Below are 24,667 nucleotides of genomic sequence, written 5' to 3'. Positions count from 1 at the left end.
TCAATCAAAAGTGAAAGCACGAGACCGTATGTTGGGAGAAACTCAGAAGGAAGAGGGGTACAAGTGGAGGCTGTACAACCTAAGGAGGGAACTAGTAAGCTGCGTATGCCAACTAGCAAGGACTAATAGCATAGGACACACTTCGTATGGACTGCACAATCCATAAAATTTTGGGCTCGTACACTAGGAGGAGCTTTAATAGACCCTATGATAAGAGATGTTGTGACAGCGGTATAATAGAAGGTACATGGGCAAACTGTATGGCAGCAAACCATACCAACCAAATAACAAGTCAAGTCGTATGATAGGAGGCACCATGCAACAAGAATGTGATAGACGACACTATACAACAAGATAGTGGCAGAAGGTACTGTATGGAAGGATTGTGGCAAGAAGTGTCGTACGATAAGATTGTAGCAAGGGGCAACATACGGTTGAAGATAATAATAAAGACCATACGAGCCATACAATCGGAAATTGATGTAGACAAGAGGAAGCTAATTATAGGCGGAAGATACGCGGACAACAATCATTGGAAGGGAGAAGGCATAACTGAAAGTGGGGACAATGCATTTAAAACACTTAACAAGATGGTGAAAACCAACACAGGGAATCTTAGCAAAGGCACAATTATAAACTCACAAAAAGATATTAGGTTGTAGATAAAAGTTAAAACACATGGCTTCCACAAAGAGGAAAGTAAAGGGGAAGAGCAATGAAGAAAAATCCACAACAACTAATATCACATTTGAAAGTGTTTATGGAAGTGAATGTCATGCATGGTGGGAGAATACTGAAGATAATCACCCATTGAAGGCCACATTACAAAAAGCAGAGGTAGACAAAATTATTTTATGCCTATCTTTGATTTGAAAGAATTTGAGTTTGTGCTTAGAACAATGATTGTTGGGTATGATAAGAAAGGGCACAAGTCTATAATTCAGTACCTGCAACAAACTGTTACAGCTTCTTATTCGCCAAAAGAAGTGAGCAAAATTTTTGGAGTCCCAAATAGAGGGCAAAAACCAACAAAATCCCCATCCAAAATGTCAATAGAAGAAAAGAAAAAATGGCTCCAACTGATTTAGAGATGACCTTATAGAGAAAGAATGGGACAACATTTGGAGTAAAAATAACAATAGGGGTTTGAAAAAATCCTTTATAGCCAACACAGAATGAAGATGCATCGTAGATTTGATCAAAAGCAAGCTCACAGGAGGGAACCGAACCTATGATATAAGCATATGGATGGCACCCTTGGTAAATGGACTGAATATGGGAAGGATTTATAACTGGGCTCAACTACTTTAAGAATGAGCGAATGAATTTTTGGAGCTAAGGCACAAAACCTATTACATGGCCCACCATGCCATAACCATGTTTTTAGAGGCCCTTTGCACAGAGGTAGCTTCAGAGCATTGGTGAACATTCATTCCGGTAGAGGGGAACCCGACTGACTTGAAATGAGTTATTGCTTGCACCTTGACACATTTAATGTTGGTAGTGGATAACCAAGGGAAAAAAGGGTAGGGAAGGAAGCTTCCACCAATATACGGAACACGGACGAAGAAGAAACCTTGGATAGAGAGGGAACAAAAGATACAGATATCTAGACACATCTTGAAGTTTAGAGGGAAATGAAGTGAACACATCATAAGTGATGCTATCAAAGGAACACCTAGAGATGTCACATTCCTACCAATGGATGGAGGGTCCCTGCCAAGAGTCCTACTTGAGAAGGCAATAAAATTTTGTGGAGACAAGGAAGTCCAAGACACAACATTCATATCAGCCGACATTGAGGGCGAGTATGGCGTATGGGTGAAGGAGGGGACCATGTGACCTATGATCATGGATGCAAAGGGACCATTTTTACATAGCCAAGTGGAGGAGGTACTTGTATGATGCCACCAGAAGACTCCTCTACGGAGCACATCAACAAAACCAATCGCATGGTACCTGTTTGGGAGATCAGTCGTGCGGTGTAAGAGGAAGTAGGAATCAATAGGACAACAAACTGGGGTGAAAGAGGACCACCATTTTCAGACTGGGTAGCCAAAAGTATAGTATTCACTCCATCACAACTTTCATTTGTAGCATCGTTAGTCTCCACAGAGCAGATACCACATGCCAAGGTGGTAGATATCATATCACATAAAAAGGCAATAGATACCATTAGAATCACCACTCCATAGGGAATAAAAATGGCCCAAACATTTTCCCTAGTGATCACATGTAATATACTGACTCCAGAAATGCAGCATAATAACAAGGAAGACCAATATAATGCAAAAGTTAGAACATAAATCAATAGTGAAATTTAACCAAACTCCAAAAATGCATTACACTAGGGACTCATTTCAGCCATTAATGCCTATTGTAATACAAGTATTCCACAATAATCAAGCATTTATATTGCACAGTCTGAAGATAGGGGACATTAGCTAAGCAAGTTATGGAATTAAATGAAATGAACCTCGAGCAATTGTGGTGAGTTGGCTATCAAAGATTGTCCAACTGGGCTAACATTTCTTTATCTGCACCATCGTTTTACATTCAGTCAACTTCGTACATTCTGAGGTGGCGTGTTTGGGTCGATGACCCTCTAATCCCCTTCGATGCAGCTACCAACAGACTCGAATTTGATGGGAGTGAACCCTGCACGTGATGCGTGACTCGCAACCAGACCAAATCAGATGTCGTGATAGGCTCGGGCTATACTAGAGGTCACGTTGTAGGAAATGCCTGCCGTGCAACCTGCTCACGATGACGTGACTGGAGAGAAAGCTATGTTGACCTGGGATTGATACTAACTTTGTCAGCTCTGCTTACTGCTATATTACGCATGGTATCTGCCCCACACCATTATTATTCCATGCCATCTGAGACCCAACCTCCTTGGGTAGGTTGTCGTGAGTGTACTAATACCACTCCTCGTTGTTATAGATACTATATGTCTTGTTCAACCACTAATATATTGGGATTGAACATATGCTTGTAATCAGTTAGAATAAGGTTTGCAAATGGTACGACTGCTACCTGATTTCTCCTGAATGCTGACTCCAATAGAAGACATGTGCTGCAAATTCAACTTGGACCTAAGATAGTCTTCGTTGAGATACTGGGGCCATGTCTAGTCACTCAATTCTTAAGGGGTTTCGTCCTTAAGAAAGCCAGTCACATCTAAGCAACTGATTTCATAATCAATATAATGAATATCATTTTCATGGTTTAAATCCCAATGTAGATACTTTCTTTTATAACCTTAGAAGTTCCCACTTTAAATATCTCCCTCAATGAAACCAAATAGACTCCTGTGAATGGCTGGCATCCTAAGACTAAATGTCGTTAGCCTATCCGGATGGAAAGATAGACCAACAATGTGCAATTAGGTCTAGCGTGGAGAAGGGGACATTATAATCCTCCCTTCCTAGGATTGCTTGCCCTTAAGCAATCTCAGTGTCGAATGCTGCAGGATTGATTTGCCTTCCCAAGTGGCATCTTCATATGGAAAATGCTTCCAACGAATCTTTCCCTTTCACATCAAGTGGGGGCAATCCAGTGGAGGGTACTACATGCTGACCAATTACTTTCTTGAGGCAAGTAATGTGAAAAACATTATGAATTTTGCCATCATTTGGTAAGTCCAACTCATAAGCGACCTCCCTGACCCTTCAAGTCATGCGATAGGGACCATAAAATCTAGGCTGAAGTTTTCCAGACCCACTCTTCTTCAAGGAGCTCTGCTTGTAAGGTTGGAGACGAAGATAAACCATGTCACCCAACTCAAAACTCCGCTCTGTCCAACAATGATCAACATACATCTTTTGCTGATTCTAAGCCTGTAGAATGTTCTCTTGAAAAGATCTGAGAATGTCTTGCTGATCCTGTATCCAATCCCTAGCTAGTGGTGCCCTGTTGTCCTACAAGGCTAGATCTACGAATGATAGAGGCTCACTGCCATAGAGAGCTCGAAATGGAGTCATCCGGATGGGCATGTGGTAAGAGGAGTTGTAGCAATACTCCCCTAGGTATAGCCATTTAACCTAAGCTATCTGCTGTCCTGCTACATAGTTCTAGAGATAACCCTCCACCCATTTGTTTACTATCTCAGTTTGCCCGTTCGTTTGGGAGTGGTAACTCGTGTTGGGTGTCAACTCCGTACCTGCCAATCTGAATAGTTCTTGCCAAAAAGTACTAAGAAACTTGCTATCCCTGTTGCTCACAATGGTTCGAGGAAGACCATGTAGATGAAAAACCTCTCGAGAGGCCGACCAATCTGCTGCTATAGCAAAGAAGTGAGTGAACTTAGTCAATCTATCCACCACCATACCCTTGACAACCCTGTAATAAAGTCCATGGAGATACTTTCCTATTTCTGCGTTGGAATAGGAAGAGGCTGTGGTAGTCTGACTGGAAATTCATGCTCTAATTTGTTCTACTGACAAATCCGGCATTCTCTGAAATGCCAAAGGACATTGTCCTTGAGGCTCTTCCATGAAAACCTTTTCCCTGACTTGTCTATAGGTTTTGACTAAACCTGGGTGTCCGGCTGATGGTGCATTTTGAAGAGTTTCCATAATCTTTCCTTTTAGTTTAGATTCTGGTATGAGGTAGATCCTATCCTTATAAAAAATCACATCATCAATTACCTTGTACCTGCTGTCCTGAAGCTATCCATCCATAATCTGACACGCTTGAGTATTCTTAGAGTAATTAACCAACAACTGGGACTTCTAATCTGCAAATATCTTGGAAATGACACAACATTCTACTACTAAAGGTCTCCTGGAAAGCGCATCAGCAACTACATTGTTTTTACCCTTGACATACTCAATTTCGAAATCATAGGCCTGAATCTTGCTAACCCACTTTTGTTGTCTTTCATTTAGATCCTTTTGTTCTAAGAAGTAGCACAAACTTTTGTGATCCGTCTTAATCGTGAATCTGCCACCTGCCAAGTATTGTCTAAACTTGGCTAAAGCGTGCATAATGGCCAACATTTTTCTTGTCACAGGTGGAGTACAATCTCTCACTATCCTTGAGTTTCCTTCTCTCATAGGCTATCGGATGCCTATTCTACATCAGAACTGTGCCAATTCTGCTCCCTGAAGTATCACACTCTAGTACAAAAGGGCGAGAGAAATCTGGCAGTGCCAAAATCGAGCATGTGCTCATCACCTTCTTGAGCTTATCTATGGTCACCTTTGCATCAATTGTCCACCTGAATGCCCCCAGATCGGTGAGGGGAGCTTTTGTCTGTGAGAAGCCTCTAATGAACCTCCTCTAATAAGAGCAAAGACCAAGGAAGCCCCTCAAATCTGATACGTTCCTCGATGGTGGCCAATCTAGGATTGCTTGAATCTTTTCCTGGTGTACCTTCACTCCACCTGCACCAATCATGTGACTAAGGTAAAGAATCTTGGTCAATCCAAACTCACACTTTGTCTCCTTTGCAAACAATGAGTGACCCTCCATAATACTAAGTACCTCATCTAGATGTTGCAAGTGCTCCCAAGTTCTATTTAAAACCAAGATGTCATAAAAAAATACTAATACGCTCTTTCACAGTTGTTTTGTAAAAATATGGTTTATACATGACTGAAATGTAGCTGGCGCATTGTTGAGTCCAAATGACATAACCAAGAACTCGTAGTGTCCATAGTGACATCGGAAAGCTGTCTTATACACATTCTCCTCGCGAACCCGTATCTGATGGTATCTAGATATGAGGTTTATCTTCGAGAAATAAACTGCCCCATGTAGTTCATCCAGTAACTCATCAATGCGAGGAATAGGGTACCTATTCTTGATGGTCCTCTTGTTGAGGGCACAGTAATCAACACACATGTGAAGAGTGCCATCCTTCTTCATCAATATGATTGAAGAAGCAAAGGGACTGAAGCTAGGTCTGATGTGTCCCATGTCTAAGAGTTCCTTAATCGTCTTTTCTATCTCCTCTTTATAGTGCCTGGGATGACGATAAGGTGTAGTGATGACGGGTTTTCCTCCTCTGATTCAATGATATGCTCAAACCCTCTATATGGGGGAATACCTGGAGGTATGTCCTCAAAAACCCTCTTGTGCTTTTTAAGCAGACTAAATGTCAATATGAATCTGCTGTCCTAAGTCTAAGGTAGCCTTAGAGGAAATGAAACAGTGTACTGCCCACTCCATGTCATCATGCCTCATAATAGCCTCCATCTCGTGGGCTGAAATCAACCTGGGTTCATCCTCTGACATAGCCTTGGGGATCACTTGTCGGCCATCCTGTAAGAATTCTAGCTGGATCTTATCATGATCAACTATGTACCTACTAATAGTCTACAACCACTGTCTTCCCAACATGGCATCTAATCCATCCAAATCAACCACATAAAAATCTGCCTCAAGAAGAAAGTCACCAAAGTGAATCGGAAGTCCTGGCACTTTCCCTGTGCACCTCAATCTCTCACCTTTTGCCACTCTAACCTTGAATTTGGGTATATCATCAATCTGTAACTTTCTCTTTGTAACCTAGTGTGTGCTTATGAAGTTATGTGATGCACCTGTATCTAAAAGACATACAATATGTTGTCCTTTAACTACTCCCTTCAAATGAAAGGGATGTCCCGTGGGATCGCTAAGTGGATTCCTTCTTTCTCTCCCTAGGTGGCCACTCCTCACTTTCTTCCTCATCGCTGCCATCAACATCGCTGCCCTCTTGCTGCTCATCCTTCTCCTTTGAGAGTACCTCGACATAATGTATTTTGCCTTTGCCAAGACATCTATGATCTAGTGTCCATGGCTCCCTGCAAGTGAAAGATAGCTTCTTCCTCCTGAGTTCATTCCGTGTCTCGAAGTCCAGCCTGGGAGGAGTAGCCTTCTGTTGGTTCTTGTTCTTTTGGAACGAAGTCGACCCCATATAAGGTTTCTTAGGAGGCTATAGTATCGAAGAGGGTGAGTCTAGATCATGTGCGTTCTTAATAGCATCATCCAAAATGTTTGGTTTAAGGACCTTAACCAAACCTCTATATCTGTCTTGTAAACCCTCAGTAAACAACATTACCTTATGATGTTTTGACATATCCGAAACCATCACCGAAATTTGATGAAACCCATCAATGAAGTCATTTAGAGATCCACCTTGTCACAACTACGCCAAATCCCTGTAATAGACCTCACTGTCGTTACTGTCAAAGTGAGTGATCAGCTTAGAGTAGAAAGTCTCGTAAGACGTAATGAGACCATGATCCTGGGTGATCAGCCCATGATGCCACCAATCATATGCCGCTCCCTCTAAATGCATTGTGGCGAATCTAATGGCTTCTGTCTTTGACATGGGCTTAAGTGTTAGGTAGGTGTCTACCTTGTGAATCCAAGCTCTCGCGGATGTCTTACTTCTGCCATCAAAAATGGGGAGAGATAGTTTGTTCATGGTGTGCTTCAAGTCCCTATTCTGTGCTCTAGGCCTCCTGTCTTCCTGTGGTCTCTCTGTTTCCCTTTTTTGATTTAAGTATTGAACAAAGGACAAATTCTACTTAACCACATTAGGGAATAAATCCCATTCATCATACATAGCCATAATGTTATCCGACAATAACGCTGGTGCCGCGGGTGGTGCTACCTCTTCCTCTACATTAAAAACGGGCATCAAAGGCCTGTCCGTGTTTTGTGTGGGGGCCCTAGCAGCTCGAGGTGATCCTGCCACACTACCATCTCCACTGTGATGACTCGGTGCTACCCTGTGAGGCGAAGCTAATTGTTGCATAGCACTTGTAAGTTACTGAAGTGCAGTAGCAGTATTATTCTGCCCATCTCTAATAACCCGCAAGGTTTCCCTCACTTCTCGTTCTTGTTCATTCTCATTACATGCCAGTTGAGTGTCCTGTACTTGTTCAACCTGTTCACTTGTCACAAAAGTTAACTCCTCATCAATTGAATAAGTATCCTCAATGTCAATCTGATCTGAAGATTCTACCTGTTCAGGTTGGAAGTGACTAAATTTATAAGGTTTCCTCCTCACGCAAATTGTCATTTTTCCTATTTAATCCAACCTGTTACGTTAATAATCTTTCCCACAAGTTGGCAGGACTTATGGCTTTGATACCACTGTAATATACAGATTCTAGAAATGCAATACAATAACAAGGAAGACCAATATAATGCAAAAGCTAGAACAAAAATCAATATTGAAATTTAACCAAACTCCAAAAATGCATTATACTAAGGACTCATTTCAGCCATTAATGACCTATTGTAATACAAGTATTCCGCAATAATCAAGCATTTATATTCCACGGTTTGAAGACATGGGACATTAGCTAAGCAAGTAAGTTATGGAATTAAATGAAATGAACTTGGAGCAGTCGTAGTGAGTTGGCTGTCGAAGACTTTCCGGTTGGGCTAAAATTTCTTTATTTGCACCATCATTTTATATTCATTCAACTTCATAAATTCTGAGGTAGCGCGTTTGGGTCTGTGACCCTCTAATCCCCTTTGATGCAACTGCTAGTAAACTCGAATCTAATGGGAGTGAACCCTGCACGTGATGTGTGACTCGCAGTCAGACGAAATCAGATGTTGTGATTGGCTCAGGCTATACTGGAGGTCATGTTGTAGGAAATGCCTTCCGTGCAACCGGCTCATGATGACGTGACTAGAGAGAGAGCTATGCTGACCTTGGATTGATACTGACGTTGTCACCTCTGCTTACTGCTGTATCACGCATGGTATTCACCCCATACCATTATTATTCCATGTCGTCTAAGACCTGGCCTCCTTGGGTAGGTTTTCGTGAGCGTACTAATACCACTCCCTGCCGTTATTGATACTGTATGTCTTCCACAACCACTAATATATTGGGATTGAACATATGCTTGTAATCAGTTAGAATAAGGACTGCAAATGGTATGACTGCTACCTGATTTCTCCTAAATGTTGACTCCAATAGAAGACTTGTGCTGCAAATTTGACTTGGACCTAAGATAGTCTTTGTGGAGGTACTGGGGTTATGTCCAGTCACTCAATTCTTAGGGGGGTTCGTCCTTAAGAAAGCTAGTCACATCTAAGCAACCGATTTCATATTCAATATACTGATATAATTCATGGTGTAAATCCCAATGCAAATAATTTCTTTTATAACCTTGAAGTGAGGGGAGTTGCAAACAACTGAACAATGTGAGATAAAAGCCTATTTTGTCTTTTAGTCACTTAAGTCGTTTTTGTCATAAAGTGACTTTAAATGATAAAGTACTCTATAAATCAACTTAATAAAATAAAGTGACTTAAGCTTTAGAAGTTCCCACTTTAAATATCTCCTTCAATGAAACCAAATAGACTCCTGTGACTGGTTGGCATCCTAAGAATAAATGCCATTAACCTATCTAGATGGAAAGATAGACCAACAATGCGCCATTAGGTCTAGCGCGGAGAAGGGGACATTACATCACACTTGCTGAAACTAGTAGAGAAAAGACACGACAGGAGCAAGAACCAAATAGTCACCAAGAAAGTAACCCTGGACAAGGAGGGGAGGAGGGTACGATCGATGAAGCGGATAAGCTATTGGAAAAATTTCAGATAGCAGTAAAAGAAGCACGCCCACCCTCACCTACTTTGATGAGGATGGGAGACCTATGCAAGGAGCAATATGATCAACAAATGGAGGGTGAAGATAGAATAGAAGCTGAAAGTGGACACACAAATGACAGAGGAGGGATGACAGAAAGGGGGTTACTATCATTTGGAGATACAATAGAAAAATTCCTAGCAGAATTAAATGTCATAAGATAGACTACATAAGAGATAATAAAAAAAGAAAAGGAGTCAGATATGGGAGTGGTAGTAAAGGAAATGAAATCATTGCTGAAATTTATGTAGAGCGGATGATATGAGGAATTTTGCACACTTCTTGGAGTGGGAGGCAAAATGGAGGAAGAAATGGGAAAATGGAGGACATCCCAAGTAGTACATACGTACATGAGACAACCACCCATCATACCTATATTAGCGCAGATGGAGCAAACATTCAGAACCACTTTTATGGAGCTACAGTAGGTAACGAGGGAGGCAACATAGATCTAAAGGAGACGAGCTCTCTTAGAAACAAAAATACAATAGTTAAAAACCGAATGGGGATTGGAGAAAGCAGCACAAGCAGAGAAGCTAGCCATGGTAGAAAGGACAAAATAGATGCACTAAGGCTACTGCAGACAACACAAGCAAAGCAACTAGCCGCAGGAAGGGACTTGAAACTTCTGAAACAACAGTAGACACGAGCCACCACTCCAAGGACGTCCTCACAACCATCCTCTTAGCAAACATTGTGATTTGGTTGGCTCATTTTTGTCTTAGTTGTCTAGAAGACGAATAGGTTTTTTGGGGGGGGAGGAAGGGGGAGGGGTTTAATGTAGGTCAGTAATAAATTATTAGTATACTTAATGTTAAAATTTGTTAGTAGGAGAGTTGGGTAATTAGTTGTAGTGAAGCGATGTGTGTTTGTTTACTTAACCAATAGGAATAGTATATAAGAACAGATCCAAGTAAAGATAAGGAAGATTTGTATGGAAGATTTTGGAATTAATGAAAGATATCATTCAATTCTCATCATATGGTATTGTATTAGCTGTATATTGTGTTTGGTTATGATTATTAGTCATGGTAGACAAAAGTACTGGTGAGAACCGTCCTACATATTCTGTATAGAACCATCCTGAACCACCTAAAAGAACCAAGTTGTAATTGCAAGTGATCTTTTCACATGCAAAGTCATTGTATGTACTTAAATTGTAGGTCAAGTACATTAGGACTTGGAGTTTGAATAAGTCAAAGTTAGTTAGGGAATAGGTCCAACTTTGCTGCGTCTCTCCCCATCTCTCCCAGCTCCTCATCTATATATAGGAGGGAGCCTTATTGTTATTTTCATCTTTTGGCAAGACAATAAAACTCTGCCAGTTTGTACATGCACTTTAAATCTTTGAGTTTAGATGTAATTAGATTGCTTTCAATAAGAGAGACAGGTTGTTTTGAGACTTTGTGTCAATCCAAGCTGTAATGTGATGAAATTTTCTTAAGTTGATTGTGAGATTTGATGCTTTGTTCAAAAGGGATTTAAACTCAATCTTGTAGACTTTGAGCTGCATATTGCGTTCAGAGTTATAATTTGGTTTCAGATTTGGTCTTGTAGACTTTGACCTGTTTATCAAGTCTGAGATTAACATAGGACATTCAAGAAAGGGAATATCTTGCAAACTTTGTGCTGCTTTGTCCTCTTCATTTGTACATGTAGGGTGGAATACGTGTTGGAGACTTTGAGCTGCACATGTGTTTCATTCTTATTCTGAAAATCTCTTAAGGAGCCATGGGAAGACTTTGAGCTTTCAGGAGTTTCGTGGTTACATAAAATGATGGTACGCTAAAGATTATTTTTACGTCATATCTTCTATTTATTGGAAATATTGCTCCAACAAATACTTTGTAAGTGAATTACACTATTGCTCTATGATTGTATTGTAATTGTAACATCTTTCTGAAATATGAGACGAGGATGAAGGTCTCAACCTGATTTAGCTTAGTAGTTAAGTGTTTTGTTGATTCCACTAGCGATAAGAGGGGGAATCCGTCCCTGAGAAGTAGGAGAGACTGTGTCGCACATGCTGTGGCTGGAACCACTATTTTTAAATTGATCCTAAAATGTTTCAGTTGCAAAACATCCACAGTTTTGTAAGTTGTAGTTACAGCGACAAAATTTCCACCCAACACTTTGAGTGCTTGAGATCTGTTATATATCAAATTGCTATTTAGTAGTTTTGCATTTTATTTGAAAGTGAAATCAGATACTTTGTCTTTCTTTACAATTGATCATCTTAATATTGATATATCTTAATTTGACTTTACAGAGAGAATATTTTTTTGGTAACTGTCTTCTACCATATTTTCTCTACTCAAGCATTGAGTACAGTGTTTGCATTTATTTCTTTTTGTATGATCTTTGAAATTTAATCTGTTACGTTGAATCAAATAAAAGTTCTTCATTGGGCATTGCTCCATTTGAGGCTAAGCTTGATTTCTTTTTTCCAGAACAATTTATTTTATCCATGCAATATCACTTGTATATATCACTTAAACATTTCTTAACTTGCAATTATAAACTTCGTAACTATACTGTGTTAACTTATGTGATAAGGAAATGTGCTCTACACCATGCAACAAGTATGCTTGGAGTAATTCTTATGTATAGTTTTATGCTTCAATTCCTTTGCCTGTTTTATAATCTGTATCACGTATGCAATATTTTACGTGTATTCTTCACCCTGTTCTCTTTCTAGCTAGATTGCTTGTAAACTGCATTATCTGCTGCATTCAATATTTACAATGCTCTTTTTGCATTTTTACTGAAAACTCCAGTATACAAATAAGAATGATGTCCCTGTCCCTTTATCCACAATGTTTGGTGATTACATTTATTCATAAATATAGCTGTACCTTCAGTTGTTTACTCATGTATCCTAATATCAATGGCATCCTTATTCACATCTTTGTATCAGTACCTGTATTCCCTTATCTCAAGGCAGCTATGATTTTTTAATCTTTAAGCAGGAAATTGTTATTATAATATCCCACATGCATGATTCTATCCCATCTCTGTTCTGTTTATGTTCAATTGTGTTATTCTGTATGATTGCCATATCTCTGTGGCCTTGAGTGATATTTCCACTCTACAATCACTAGGAGAATTGGAGGCTGTGCTTATTCATCATAGCCCCTAGTTTGTCTCTGTGTAGTGTAGAACACCTTTATGAAGCCTATGAAGATCTTTCCTTTCTTCTCATGACCTCTCTTTCATATTCTGAAGCTGGGAAGGATTAATTGCTCAAGGTCTGTGGTGTAATTCATTTGAACTCTGCTTTTTGTCCATCATATAGGCATTCAATATCCTTTTTCACTTTGCTGTTCTGTGAAATTGTAGGTTATCAATGTCACTGGATGGTGGAATGCTAGATTATCTTGGAGATGGTGCAGTGGAGGAAGGGGGTTACTATTCAGAACTGTTAAAGGAATACGATGGTGTAATTGTTTCAGATCACGCGTTGTTTGACAATCCAACACTTCTTTCTTCTGAAGCAGGGGCAAAACAGCCTCTGAGGATAGTAGTTACCAGAAAATTTGACTTTCCTATTGACTCATTTGTTTTTAACACTAATCTTTCTCCAACCTTGGTGTTAGCAGATGAGAGAAGTATTGTAGATGATGTGCAAAATGCTGGAAAACAAAGTGGTCAATCTATGGAGATGCTTCTGAGACAAAAGGGTGTGGATGTAATCATACTGAAGAGGCTAGATCTTGATTCAATTCTAGATGTCTGTAATGAACGTGGCTTATGCTCTGTTCTACTTGAATCAAAAGGTTTAGCATCTTTTGGCAGGGAGAATTTCTTTGGCAAGCAGGCTATGGAGGATGAAGCTATTCAGAAATTAATAATAACAATTTTTCCTTTGATATCTGGTATAAAGAAGAGTGAATTGAATATCAATATTCCTCCCAGAAAACTGAACAGATTAACAACAAGAATGTCAAAGGATGTTGCATTGGTTGAGGGATACTTCCTGAAGGATTTCTGTTACAGTGGGAATTAAAGAGTACATTGATAAGTCTCTCATATTAGATACCAATGGGGCCTGGGGATGCATACTTGTTCAGTATGAACATGTTTGTGAACGGAATAAGTTTAAAAATCAACTATCAAATCAAAATATTTTTTCAAGTTGAAATGTTGAAATAAAATAGGACTGACAGTAATTGTGTATTAAATCCTATACTGTTGGATCTTCTATGCATGCAGGTTACTGTTATGAGGTAAAGAGTTAAATTCACCTTTTTGTGAATTAGCTGTATAAATGTATGGGTTGTATCCTGTAATATTTTGGTTGAGTTAAAAGAATAAGACCGAGTATTAAATACTGTGGGACTTGCACATCAAATGATCCACTTCAGCCTTTCTATTGGATAGACATAATGACACAGTCAGCGACTGACATCAACAAGTCCAATGTCAAGGTCCAATTCACACCATTTGTGTTTTTCGTACCATATATCATCTAAATATTTTCATGGCAATTATTCAAGATATCAACAAACCATGTTCACCAGTACACATCATATCAATATTCGTTGAAGAAGATTAACAGATAAGAAATTATAATACTTCTAAATGAAACTTATACCCTAAGAAGACTCTTGTAGGCCTTCTTTCACCTTTAAAGGGTTCTAGGAACTGAAATGGTTTTGCGTACGGAACATTTAGTCACATGGCAAGGAAATATTTAGTTGGATCAGGCCTTGCTTGAATGAGTCTGATTTTGGAATGTTCCTGTAAAGAACCGATGTTAAATGGAACTCAAAACTAAAAAGTCCAGAATTCTGCAACACGATTGTGATCCAAGAGCAACAGATTTAATATTTGCAGTCTTTCCAGGACAAGGTGAAAAGGCTGTCTACTATAAAAATAATTTATTTTTTGAAAGATACATGTTTCATGGCTGACCAGGTCACGTACTCTATAGAATTTCCTGTTCTTCACACCTTTGAAGTCTTAATGAAAAAGTGACCCTTAATGAGATCTATTTTTTCTGAATGATATCCACATACCCAGAAAGCTAGAGGAATTTGTTGTTAGAGAATCACGAAACAATAATATAAAATTGCAGCGCAAATGTTATAGCCACGCCCAGAATACGACTCTGCAAATTCTGTTTTTTTTTTTCCGTTTCTTTTCTTATTTATTTTCTTTTTTGTGTTTTTGATTATAATTTGCAGAGTGCTTGTAAATTAACATTGCTAAAACTAGCCAACTAAATTTTTTAACTTAATGCCAAAGACAAGAACCAAGTCATGAACAAAATCTGATTTTTATTTATTCATAAATCCTGATCCAATCATACCAGGTGATCTGAACACAGATCAGACTTCCTGAACTGCACAAGGGATAGTATCTGGTCTATATTCCCTGACTTTTTCTACGCCAAAGCAATGATGTGGATGCAGAGGTAAAAAATCTCAGAAGTTATAGATGTTAGCTTGCTGCTGTAAAATGTTGTTCAGTTGAGGAGGGTTTGGAGTTCCAAATTTGGACTGTAAGGCTACAAATCTGATTGTTTCCTTGCTGGCAGCTCCTGGGATAACTTCTGCAGTCGTTAAACACTTAAAATATGAAAATTGCTAAGTTCTATGCACTAATTTCACTGCGTGCTTGCTCAGCGTCCAAGATGGGAAATATCGGATGGAGTTTGGGGTGCTACAATGGGGAGTAATTGGTGCTTTTTCTTGCTGCTAATGTCTTATCTAAATCCTTTCAGACTGTAAACTATAATTCAACCCAACTTAGACGTCCAGTATTCTGATTTCTACCTCTTCTTGCTCCACATTGAAACTGGAAACAATTGTGATAACCCTAGACTGCACCCCCAAGCTGGAATTAACTGGAGTTAGATAATTCAACAACACAATCTGAGTTCTGATACCACAAATCTGTCCTCAACAATGATTGATCTGGAAAATTCCTTCACCCAAATTGATGCCAATATGAAACTAATGTTGTTCTATGTTGTATTTTGTGATTTGTCACCTGGAGAGCTGGGGCTACACCCAACTTTGGATTTCCTCTAAAGGTTTTTGCTCCCTGAAATCCACTGCTGTAGAAATCCTTCACAGAGCTCCTCCTTCAGATTGTACAAGTAAAAATAAAACCTGGATAATGGAAAAATGGCCCCCAAAGCTTCTTTTATTTCATTTGCCCTATCCCTCCAAGAGTTCGAATGTCTAAGGCAATCTTTTATTAATTTACATTGAACTTTATCAAAAATAATATATTCCCTCACAAATTGAACCATGAGAATTATTTTCTCATTAAAATATTAAGAGCACCTTTTATGTTGCAACTTACAACTTGTTGCCTAAGAAGAAATTTTGTTGCTACTTTATTATTTTTCCCTTAGTCACCATTATGACTTATTAATAATAAAATACTAAACTAAGAACTTAAATATTTTCAAATTTAGTTATAGATTTACAATCTGGACTCTAAATTGGATTTTGACTACTAGCATTAGTCCACGTATGATGATTGATCACTATGAGCTAATTGACAATTTGTTGTCTTCAAATTTGACATCACAAAATTATGGCAACCCTACGCAATTTTCTCATGGATTTGTAGGTGCATCCTCTTTGTTTGTACGTATTAGTCAAACGTCATGAAGGCAATTTGTCATCCTTGAATTGTGCTTTTTGTAACTTTATTTGTGTGATCTCTTCGAAGGTTTCCATCAAGTTAAATCCCCAAATGCTTGTTAGTAAGAGTTTTTCTTCTCTAATTGCAACTGCATGATTTTTGGTAACTTTCACGTCTTTTCTTCATTTTTAACTTACTTGTTAGTAGTTTTTAATCTTGTTTTCCGCTTAGGATAATAGTCCTTGGAATCCCGCTTATTTTGAGCTAATGTAGGCCTCAAATGAAGTTGTCTAGCTCCAGTTATAAAGGAAAAGGTGGGGATTTTCAAGTTAACAACACGTCTTATTAAAAAAGTGAGCTTTTTTATTGGCAATTGCACAAAATAAAATTGTTTTTAATGTCTAAAGTGGATTTTGACAGTCATTTTAAAATTCCAGCTCATTCTAAGTCGATTTGACCATAGTTCAAAAAATGGCGAGATATCATCGATATCACGATATCTTGCAAATCTCCATCTTGTTCGGATTAAATGTGCAAAAAATTGCCACCACTAACTTGCAAAAACACGCTGCGATTTTCACAGGAAACATCAAGCAGAAAAAAAAAAAATACACCAGGAATTTTGTTGACAAGTCATATGGACATGGACTTTAGGTTTACCATTTTTATTATTTTATGTGCAGACAAAGTGTTAGTTTCATTTTAACTTTTTTCCCTTAGCGACGACCAATGACTACATCCGTGGCGACGAAATTTGTTTCTGCATTCTGTGACGACACTCATTCGGATGTCATTGACTTGTTTTTGCACTTGAATCTCTGCACATAGACATTCAAATTTTGGAGTTTATTTAGAATTAAAGTTCCAGGTATTTTCATTTCTTTTTGTAAACGTTTATGTAAATTTGAATATTTTTTAGGCAAGAGCCTACAGCACAATGGTAAATTGTGAGGGTCTTATCCGAGAGGTCTTGGGTTCGAATCTACTCGAGCTTCACTAATAATCATAATAATTAATCACAATAAATAATAATTAACCTTGACTTCGGCCTCTTAGCGATAAAAAAAAAATTGAATATATTTAAATTTGATTAATAAATTTTGTTAAAAATTTAATTGTTTTATTTATTTATTTGATCAGTAAGAGGTGGAAACCAAGATTAATTATTATTATGTGTTGTGATTAATTATTATTAGTATATGTTAAGCTCGAGTAGAGTTGAACCCAAGACCTCCCAGATAAGAATTTATTTTGTTTTGGTAAAAGATTAAAATTTAAAATATAGTAATACTCAAAATAAAAAATAAAAAATATTTTCATTAAATTTAAAATATTTAAATTACATTAAATTTAAAGTATTTAAAGACTAAAGTAATTTAAATTTGCTATATTTTGAATATATAGTAATATTGTTTTATTTTCATTTTAAAGAATTGTTAACATATAATAACAATAGTTTTTTTACAGATTTATAATTATTAGTTAATATATTTTAATAGATCTATAATATATAATATATATTAGTAGATTTATAATAGATTTTAGTAGATTTATCATAGTAACACGGGGATGCGTCTACCCCCTTTTTTCCCCATGTCCTAGAGACTTCAATGCATCGGGCACTTGGGGACTCCATCCCTCGTCCCTAGCGGCGCCACCAGATTTCGCCACCTCCACCAAGGATGGGGGACATCCCGATGTTGACTATTTGTAGATTTGACTATTTATGTTTAATGTTCGATGTTCCAATTCAATGCAATGTTCAAGTATTTACTCTTTTACATCTTTATATCTTATATTGCAATACATATTTTTATAACTAGCATTTTAAGTACCATATGCATATATATACATATACCCCCCTTCCTGTCTCTTGCCATTGTCCCCCCACCGTCATCAAATTAAGACCCCTTTGTCCCCCTGTCCCAGAAACTTGTCCCCCCATTTTGTCGTCCCCCCATCCCCCAAGGCAGTGTAACTATGAGATTTATAGTAGTATTTTGACAAATTTATAAAATATTAAGTTGTTACTCATTAGACACTTTCTAATTATAATTGCTTGTTTTTTTTCTAGGTTCTCAAAGTCTACCTATTTCTTTAGAGGATGCTTGGTGGCACAGAGAAGGACCCTTCACGGAAACATGGGATCCCAGGAGCAAGCAAAGGACAAGTTCAATGTATCTATGCCTTAAGCATATGACTTTAGACATAAGATGATTGAAATACTATCTTGCAAAGATTCCATGTAGTAATTTTACATCGTGTACCATGTGTCTTGAAGAGGCTATAAGAGAGGCTTCTACAAGCCTTCAAAAATATGCACAAAATAAGGTAGCAAAAAGGGCCTTCGAGGCCATAGCAACCCCAATGGGGACTTTTAGTGTAAAAACCCTTAGCTGGCTAGAACTGAATATTGTAAATGAGAATAATCTTGGTATTTTTTGTTTTATTGTTTTTCTGATTTTATTTTGATATTTTGTGGAACATATATAAATGATAGCACAACCGAAAGAAGCATAGAAAATTAACACTCAAATCCATTTCTTATTCAAAGAAGCATATACAATGCATAATGAGTTTATAACCAATCAACTTGAATGTATTAAGAACTTGGTTTATAACTGCTGATCTTTGGCCAGCTCTCAATGTGATTTGCCACGTGCCAACTCAATAACAATGTGTAGGCCGTAGCTAATGGTTGGTTATCCCACATGAATGCATGCCACCAACATTCACCTTCACCAATTTCAATGCAAAACTCCCAAGGACTCAATCACACAAGTCTAGAACAATGGACATGGCTCCAAATGCTAACGACAGGCAAAATGAAAATGTCGTCCAGCTCCAACACAGATTGCACAAGCTGATCACAGGGTTAACTTAGAATGCCATGACTGCGATTTGTTATTACTCCTCCCAAATGCCAAACCCGTGACTAGTGCAGCTAGTGTTTGGGCGTCCAAATTGCTGTCAAACCCAAACACTGCTCCAGAATATCAAACTGCAGCTAGTAGAAGGTTGTGCTGTCACACATTAGCTAGTAAATTGCAGGTCTTGTAATAACTGCCATCCAGCCCTTTGGGAATGAATCCAGCTCAGAACTCGCCTAAGAGCAATTACTATATTGAACGCTGCCTCTAATTGTCAATTGGCAATCATCAATATCCCTATCAAATCTCAATTCGATAGCTGAAGCTTGTAATCTAAATACAGTCAACTCCCTTCAATATTTCCATCTTCGTAGCCATAGTGAATACAATTGGAGAATTCTGACAATTGTTTACCTCAGCACAACTGTCAATGACGAATCTCATAATTACAACACCAATCTCCCAGACACAGAAAATGACAGATAGGAGATTTGACCAATAAAACCACTATACTTCAGCAATGACTTTAAGCATTAGAAATTTAGAGACCCTTATACTAGAGCAAGGGCTCATAATTCAAAACTCAGGAAAAAGCCACAAAGGTAATAAAAACAAATATATATATATTCAAGTGTGTCCTTCCCAATGAAATGAGCTCTCATTTATAAGCTTTCGTTGGCCAAAGTTTCCTTAAAACTCCATTTCAGAAATTGTGGAAATTTCCCAAAAGAACTCAGCACTAGAAACTTTCCAATACACTTTTTAGAAATATCTCTTAAAGTCATTATTATAATAATATAAACATTATTATAATAATGCAACTTGACGATTAATAAATAAATAAGAGCTCATGCAATTATTAACCTGATTAACTGCAGGTGATGACCAACTGCCAAGCCACCCACTGCACTGCCAAAAATAACAACTACTAAAAATAGGCTTACTAAAAATAGTAAATACACAATTGAGACCCCCAAAACACCTTGTCAGCTCACGAGGGTCGCTATGGTGATCTAACTTGGCCAACTGCAGGAACCTGCTAAAAATGGGGACATTACATTTAGTTCTATAGGATCACAAACAGGTGAAGAGGCTTTTTTCATTGGGCTTCAAATACAAGGATCAAGAAGTGTGGTTGAGTCTTTATTAGACATTTGGGTTCCACGTAACACTCTTGGTGCTCAACCTGGCTTGCTAGGCATTGCATGGATCAAAGAGATGCATGAGAAGACAAAGGTGGCAATTGCAAAATTCTTGATTCACAATGATATTCTGTTCAATGCTTTATGTAGACCGTATTGAGATCAAGTGGTAACTTCGATTTCTTTGTTTGGTAAGGGGTTCAAGCTCCCAACTCCTTATGAGGTGAGTGGGTCATTGTTAGATGGTGAGGTCAAAAACATTCATCAACTTGTGGAAGAGAAAAAACATGTTTGGTAATAGAAAGGCTACACTGTTAAATCCGATGGGTGGATAAATAACAGGAGTAGGACGCTCATCAGCGTTACAGTTGCTTCAAGGGGACAATTGGTATTTCTAAAATTAGTTGATGCCTCTGATCAAGTAAAAAATGTAGAAAATTTGTGCAACATGTCGGATGAGGTGGTAATGGAAGTTTGAGTGGCTAATGTCATCCAGATTGTGATGATAATGTAACTGTGTATGTAGCAGCCGATAAACTTCTAATGGAGAGGCATCCTACATTATTTTGGAACCCTTGCGCTATCCATTGTCTTGACTTGCTCCTTGAGGACCTAGGGAAACTGAGCTGGGTGGAGAAAGTGGTTGAAGATGGAAGGAGTATTGCAAAGTACATCTACAATCATACATGGGTCTTGAGTCTTATGAGAGAGCGCACTAGTGGTAAGGATCTTGTATGAGCGGGCATTACATGCTTTGTTACTAATTTTCTAAACTTGCAAAGCATATATGTGACACTTTTAGACTTGAGGCATATGTTTCTAGATAATAAATGGCTAGATAGTCCTTATGCCAAGAAGCTTGAATCAGAGAATGCTGTGAAGATTCTGTTTGATGCTAGCTTTGAAAAGCTAATGGAGGAGATTCTCAAAGTAAGTTTTTCAAGTCTTCGTTGACGATTTATTAGTTAATTTTGATATATTTCCATTCACTGATTTTTGTATAATTTTTTATGTTTAGGTGTTAGAACCATTGGTGAAGGTTTTACGAATTGTGGATTGGGATAAAAACCCCACGGGGTTTTTGTATGAGCCCATGGACAGGGCCAAAGAGGCCATTCAACACTTGTATAGTTTAAATGAGACCAAATATAGACCTATATGGAACATAATTGATCGTAGGTGGAACAGACAACTCCACCAACATATTTATGCAACTTCCTACTACTTAAACCTCAAGTTCTATTTCTACAACACTTTTAGGCCCCATTTGGTTTCTGGAATTAGACAAGAATTGGCATCCCGAATCCTTGAAAATTTCAAATCCATTGTTTGGGTGTGCCAAATTAGAATTGGAATTTGGAGAAATGTGGATTTGGTATCCCCATTTGACACCCAAAATGAGCATTCCAAATTCCTTCAAAATATTTGTTATTTGGAATCCACATTTTAATTCCCAATTTAAAAAAAAATGAGGATTCCAAATAAAGTGAAAATTAATTAGATTTCAGATCCATTTCTACGTCTCTCCACCTTTATCGCCATTGTTGATACAAAATGGCTGAACCACTTGCAGACTTCGTGAGGGCATCAGGGCCTCACATGGAGGACAACAATGATCCATTTGTGACAGGAAGGCGTTTCTTGGCTCAAAACCACCCATATGGCTATACAACTGAATACTGGCTTGGCTAAAGCAGACTCCATAAGCCCCACATACACTGTACATGCCGCAATTTGTAGTTCCACCTATGGATTCTATCAAATCATCCGACTGGCGTCGTGTTTTCACTTTATGCACGCTCTGATGGCATGCTCGCTAGATGGTCCATTGCTTTAGCATCGTAAGTAGGAAACAGGGGAAGCTTATTTTGGAACAAGGAGGGATGCACCTGGAACTGACTGCTACTGTTGCTTTTGTTTAGTCAACTACATCAATAATATCAATTGCTTGCAACATAGTGGAATAATATTTTCCAGTCTAGTCTCTCGAGCTCATTTTTTTACAAGAGAATAGAGTCATCTTTCTTGGAGATGGATTCAACTAGAGAGAGAATGACACAGAAGTCAGATCCACTGAAGTCTTTCAGGCAGTTACTCTCAACCCTTTCCAGAGCTTCATGGTAGGCATGAAATGATTTGTGGAATTCTCAAAGCTTTCCCATATAGTCTCATATTTATAAATGTCTATGTGTAGAGTAATCAAAATGATTAAGCAGCTATAGTTGGCCAACAGGGACAATAGAAAATGCACTTAATTTCAACAAGATTGTTTGAGAAATTGAGTGATACATGAGTGAACTTTCTCCAGATTATCGTTCTCATTAATGGGGGCATTATTCAATTTGAATGTTTCCGTGGCAAATGCGCAACTTGTATTTCAACCTGTTGTGGTGGTGGTTGGAATTCTTATATTTGCTATATCCTTTATATTTTTGAGCTAGTCCATGTGGAAATATGGTAATCAGGCAATGGGGATCTAAAATAAAAAAATTTCAAGTGTTTCTTGGAGGGAGGGGTTTGTGTTGATGTGGGGATATGAGTTTTCATGGTTGAATTTATTTCATTCAAAGCTATGGTTGAATGCATTGATCTCTGACTTAGACATAAAAACCATTCCTAGACTGTTCTTCTTTCTTTAGAATATGTGTTTGAACCAAATAGGTCTAGAATACCAAATTCATAATATCAAATATTTATTCTTTTGAACCAAACAGTTCCAATCTAAATTCCCAAAACCATAATCTGGATTCCAAGTTCCCGAATCCCAAATCCAAGATTCTGAATACCAATCCTCAAATCATATTCCAACAACCAAACGGACCCTTAGAGTAGATGCAGAGGCTCAAATTGGCTTGGATACATGTATTCGAAGATTGGTTGTTGATTTGAACCTCTGAGACCTCATACTTGATGAGTTGCAGAGCTACAAGAGGGAAGAGAGGCCATTGTTTTCTTCTCCTGGTTGTAAACGTAGGAGATACACCTTGCAGCTAGGTGAAAAAGAACATGTACTTAGTGTTGGCAATATGTCCAATCAATCAGATAAGGTAAGTTATGGTTGTCATTTATGGCAACATATTTGTTTTGTAGATTAGTCATGTTCACTTGTGAAGGAAAAATTGTCTAAGTATCCGATAGTGTTACAACAGCAGGATAGTTTTGATGATAACAGAATATTCCCTTGGAATATTCTCTTGTGCAGTTGACCAAAGATGCATGACGTCATAATGGTGACATATATTAGTGCGCATGTTCGTACAGTAAATCGAGTTTGAGTTATGAGGGAATTAGTGATGCAGTGATGACATAGCGCAAAACATAGCATATTAGCAAGATGTGTTTAACAATTTGATTTAATGTTTCAAGTTATAGCCGACTCTAATGATGTTATATGAGTTGACTAAGGAAGAATTTACTAAAATGTTTTGTATAAGTAAAAAATTTTATTTGCGAAGTTAAGGTGTGGAAGTGAAAAAGTGGATGATGATTTATTGATCAATAATTGCGAAGTTGTTAAGATCTTGTGAAATGCGAGTAACAAGTGAATGCGATACTTTTCTATATGATGCGAAGATATGTTGTAGATTAATATCTGCGCAGTTGCTCTTGTGTGAAGAATCATCAGTCAGAAGATTTGCGAAGTACAACAAATAACTCAGTATTGTATGTATACTTATTTCTTGAAGAACTTATTGTATAGTTGCATGTTAGGGCAGTCGGCTCTTCTTGCACACATTTGTATATGATCCACCAACTCCTAACAGGGTTGAGGCTTCTAACAAGGCCTAGTCTCCTAATAGGGACTCGAGACACTATACATGCTTCATAGACTCCTAACAGGGTCAATATCCTTAACCAGATTCTTTATATAGTGAATCATCTAGTGGGTTTCATCCCCACCGGGGTTTTCCCTTGGCTAGGGTTTCCCTAGTTAACAAAATATGGTGTTATGATCTCTCTTTTTGTATGGTTGTTTATACTGTTCAGCACTATTCGTTTACTTTCTTCTAGATGTGGTAAAGTAATTAATAATATTCAATTGTGGGTAAAAAGATCGAAAATACTGATTCACCCCCCCCCCCCAGTATTATCTATTTCTAACACTTAGTTTTAAACTTTTATCATACCATTTATTTTGCTCATGAAGTTTATTGGAAGCTTTACCACATCATAAATGGTTTTGTTCTATGTTCCCCGGGGACGCGTACCCGGCCTAAAACCCCCCGTTTCGGGACGGGGACGTCCCGGGGACAGGGGGACGGGTATGGGACATCCCCCAGCCGTCCCCAAATTCCCTTTTTTTGCAGGGGACATCCCCGAAACTTGGGGACGTGGGGGGACAAAAGGGGGACGGCCGGTATGGAAAGGGGACGTCTAGCCGTCCCCCGACCGTACCGGGTACGGCCGGTTGTCCCCCTTTTTTGCAAGCTCAAAACATTAAAAAA

At 38.2% G+C, this 24,667-nt stretch overlaps 1 protein-coding gene across 1 annotated transcript in view; it reads left to right on the top strand.

Moving 5' to 3' along the window:
* LOC149535289 (Cytidine/deoxycytidylate deaminase family protein) overlaps positions 1–13,791 on the top strand; it is a 140,094-nt gene extending 126,303 nt beyond the window's left edge. Inside the window, exon 3 of the mRNA XM_089805217.1 lies at positions 12,950–13,791. Coding sequence (XP_089661343.1) covers positions 12,950–13,616 — 667 coding nt within the window. The 3' untranslated portion in view covers positions 13,617–13,791. The remainder of the gene's footprint in view (positions 1–12,949) is intronic.
* Positions 13,792–24,667: the final 10,876 nt, after the last annotated feature.

This window comes from Cupressus sempervirens, chromosome 10, assembly GCF_028749045.1.
Source record: "Cupressus sempervirens isolate cs-2001-9-10 chromosome 10, ASM2874904v1, whole genome shotgun sequence".
In the NCBI taxonomy this organism is placed as follows: Eukaryota; Viridiplantae; Streptophyta; class Pinopsida; order Cupressales; family Cupressaceae; genus Cupressus; species Cupressus sempervirens.
This window is presented reverse-complemented; position numbering and strand designations above follow the sequence as displayed.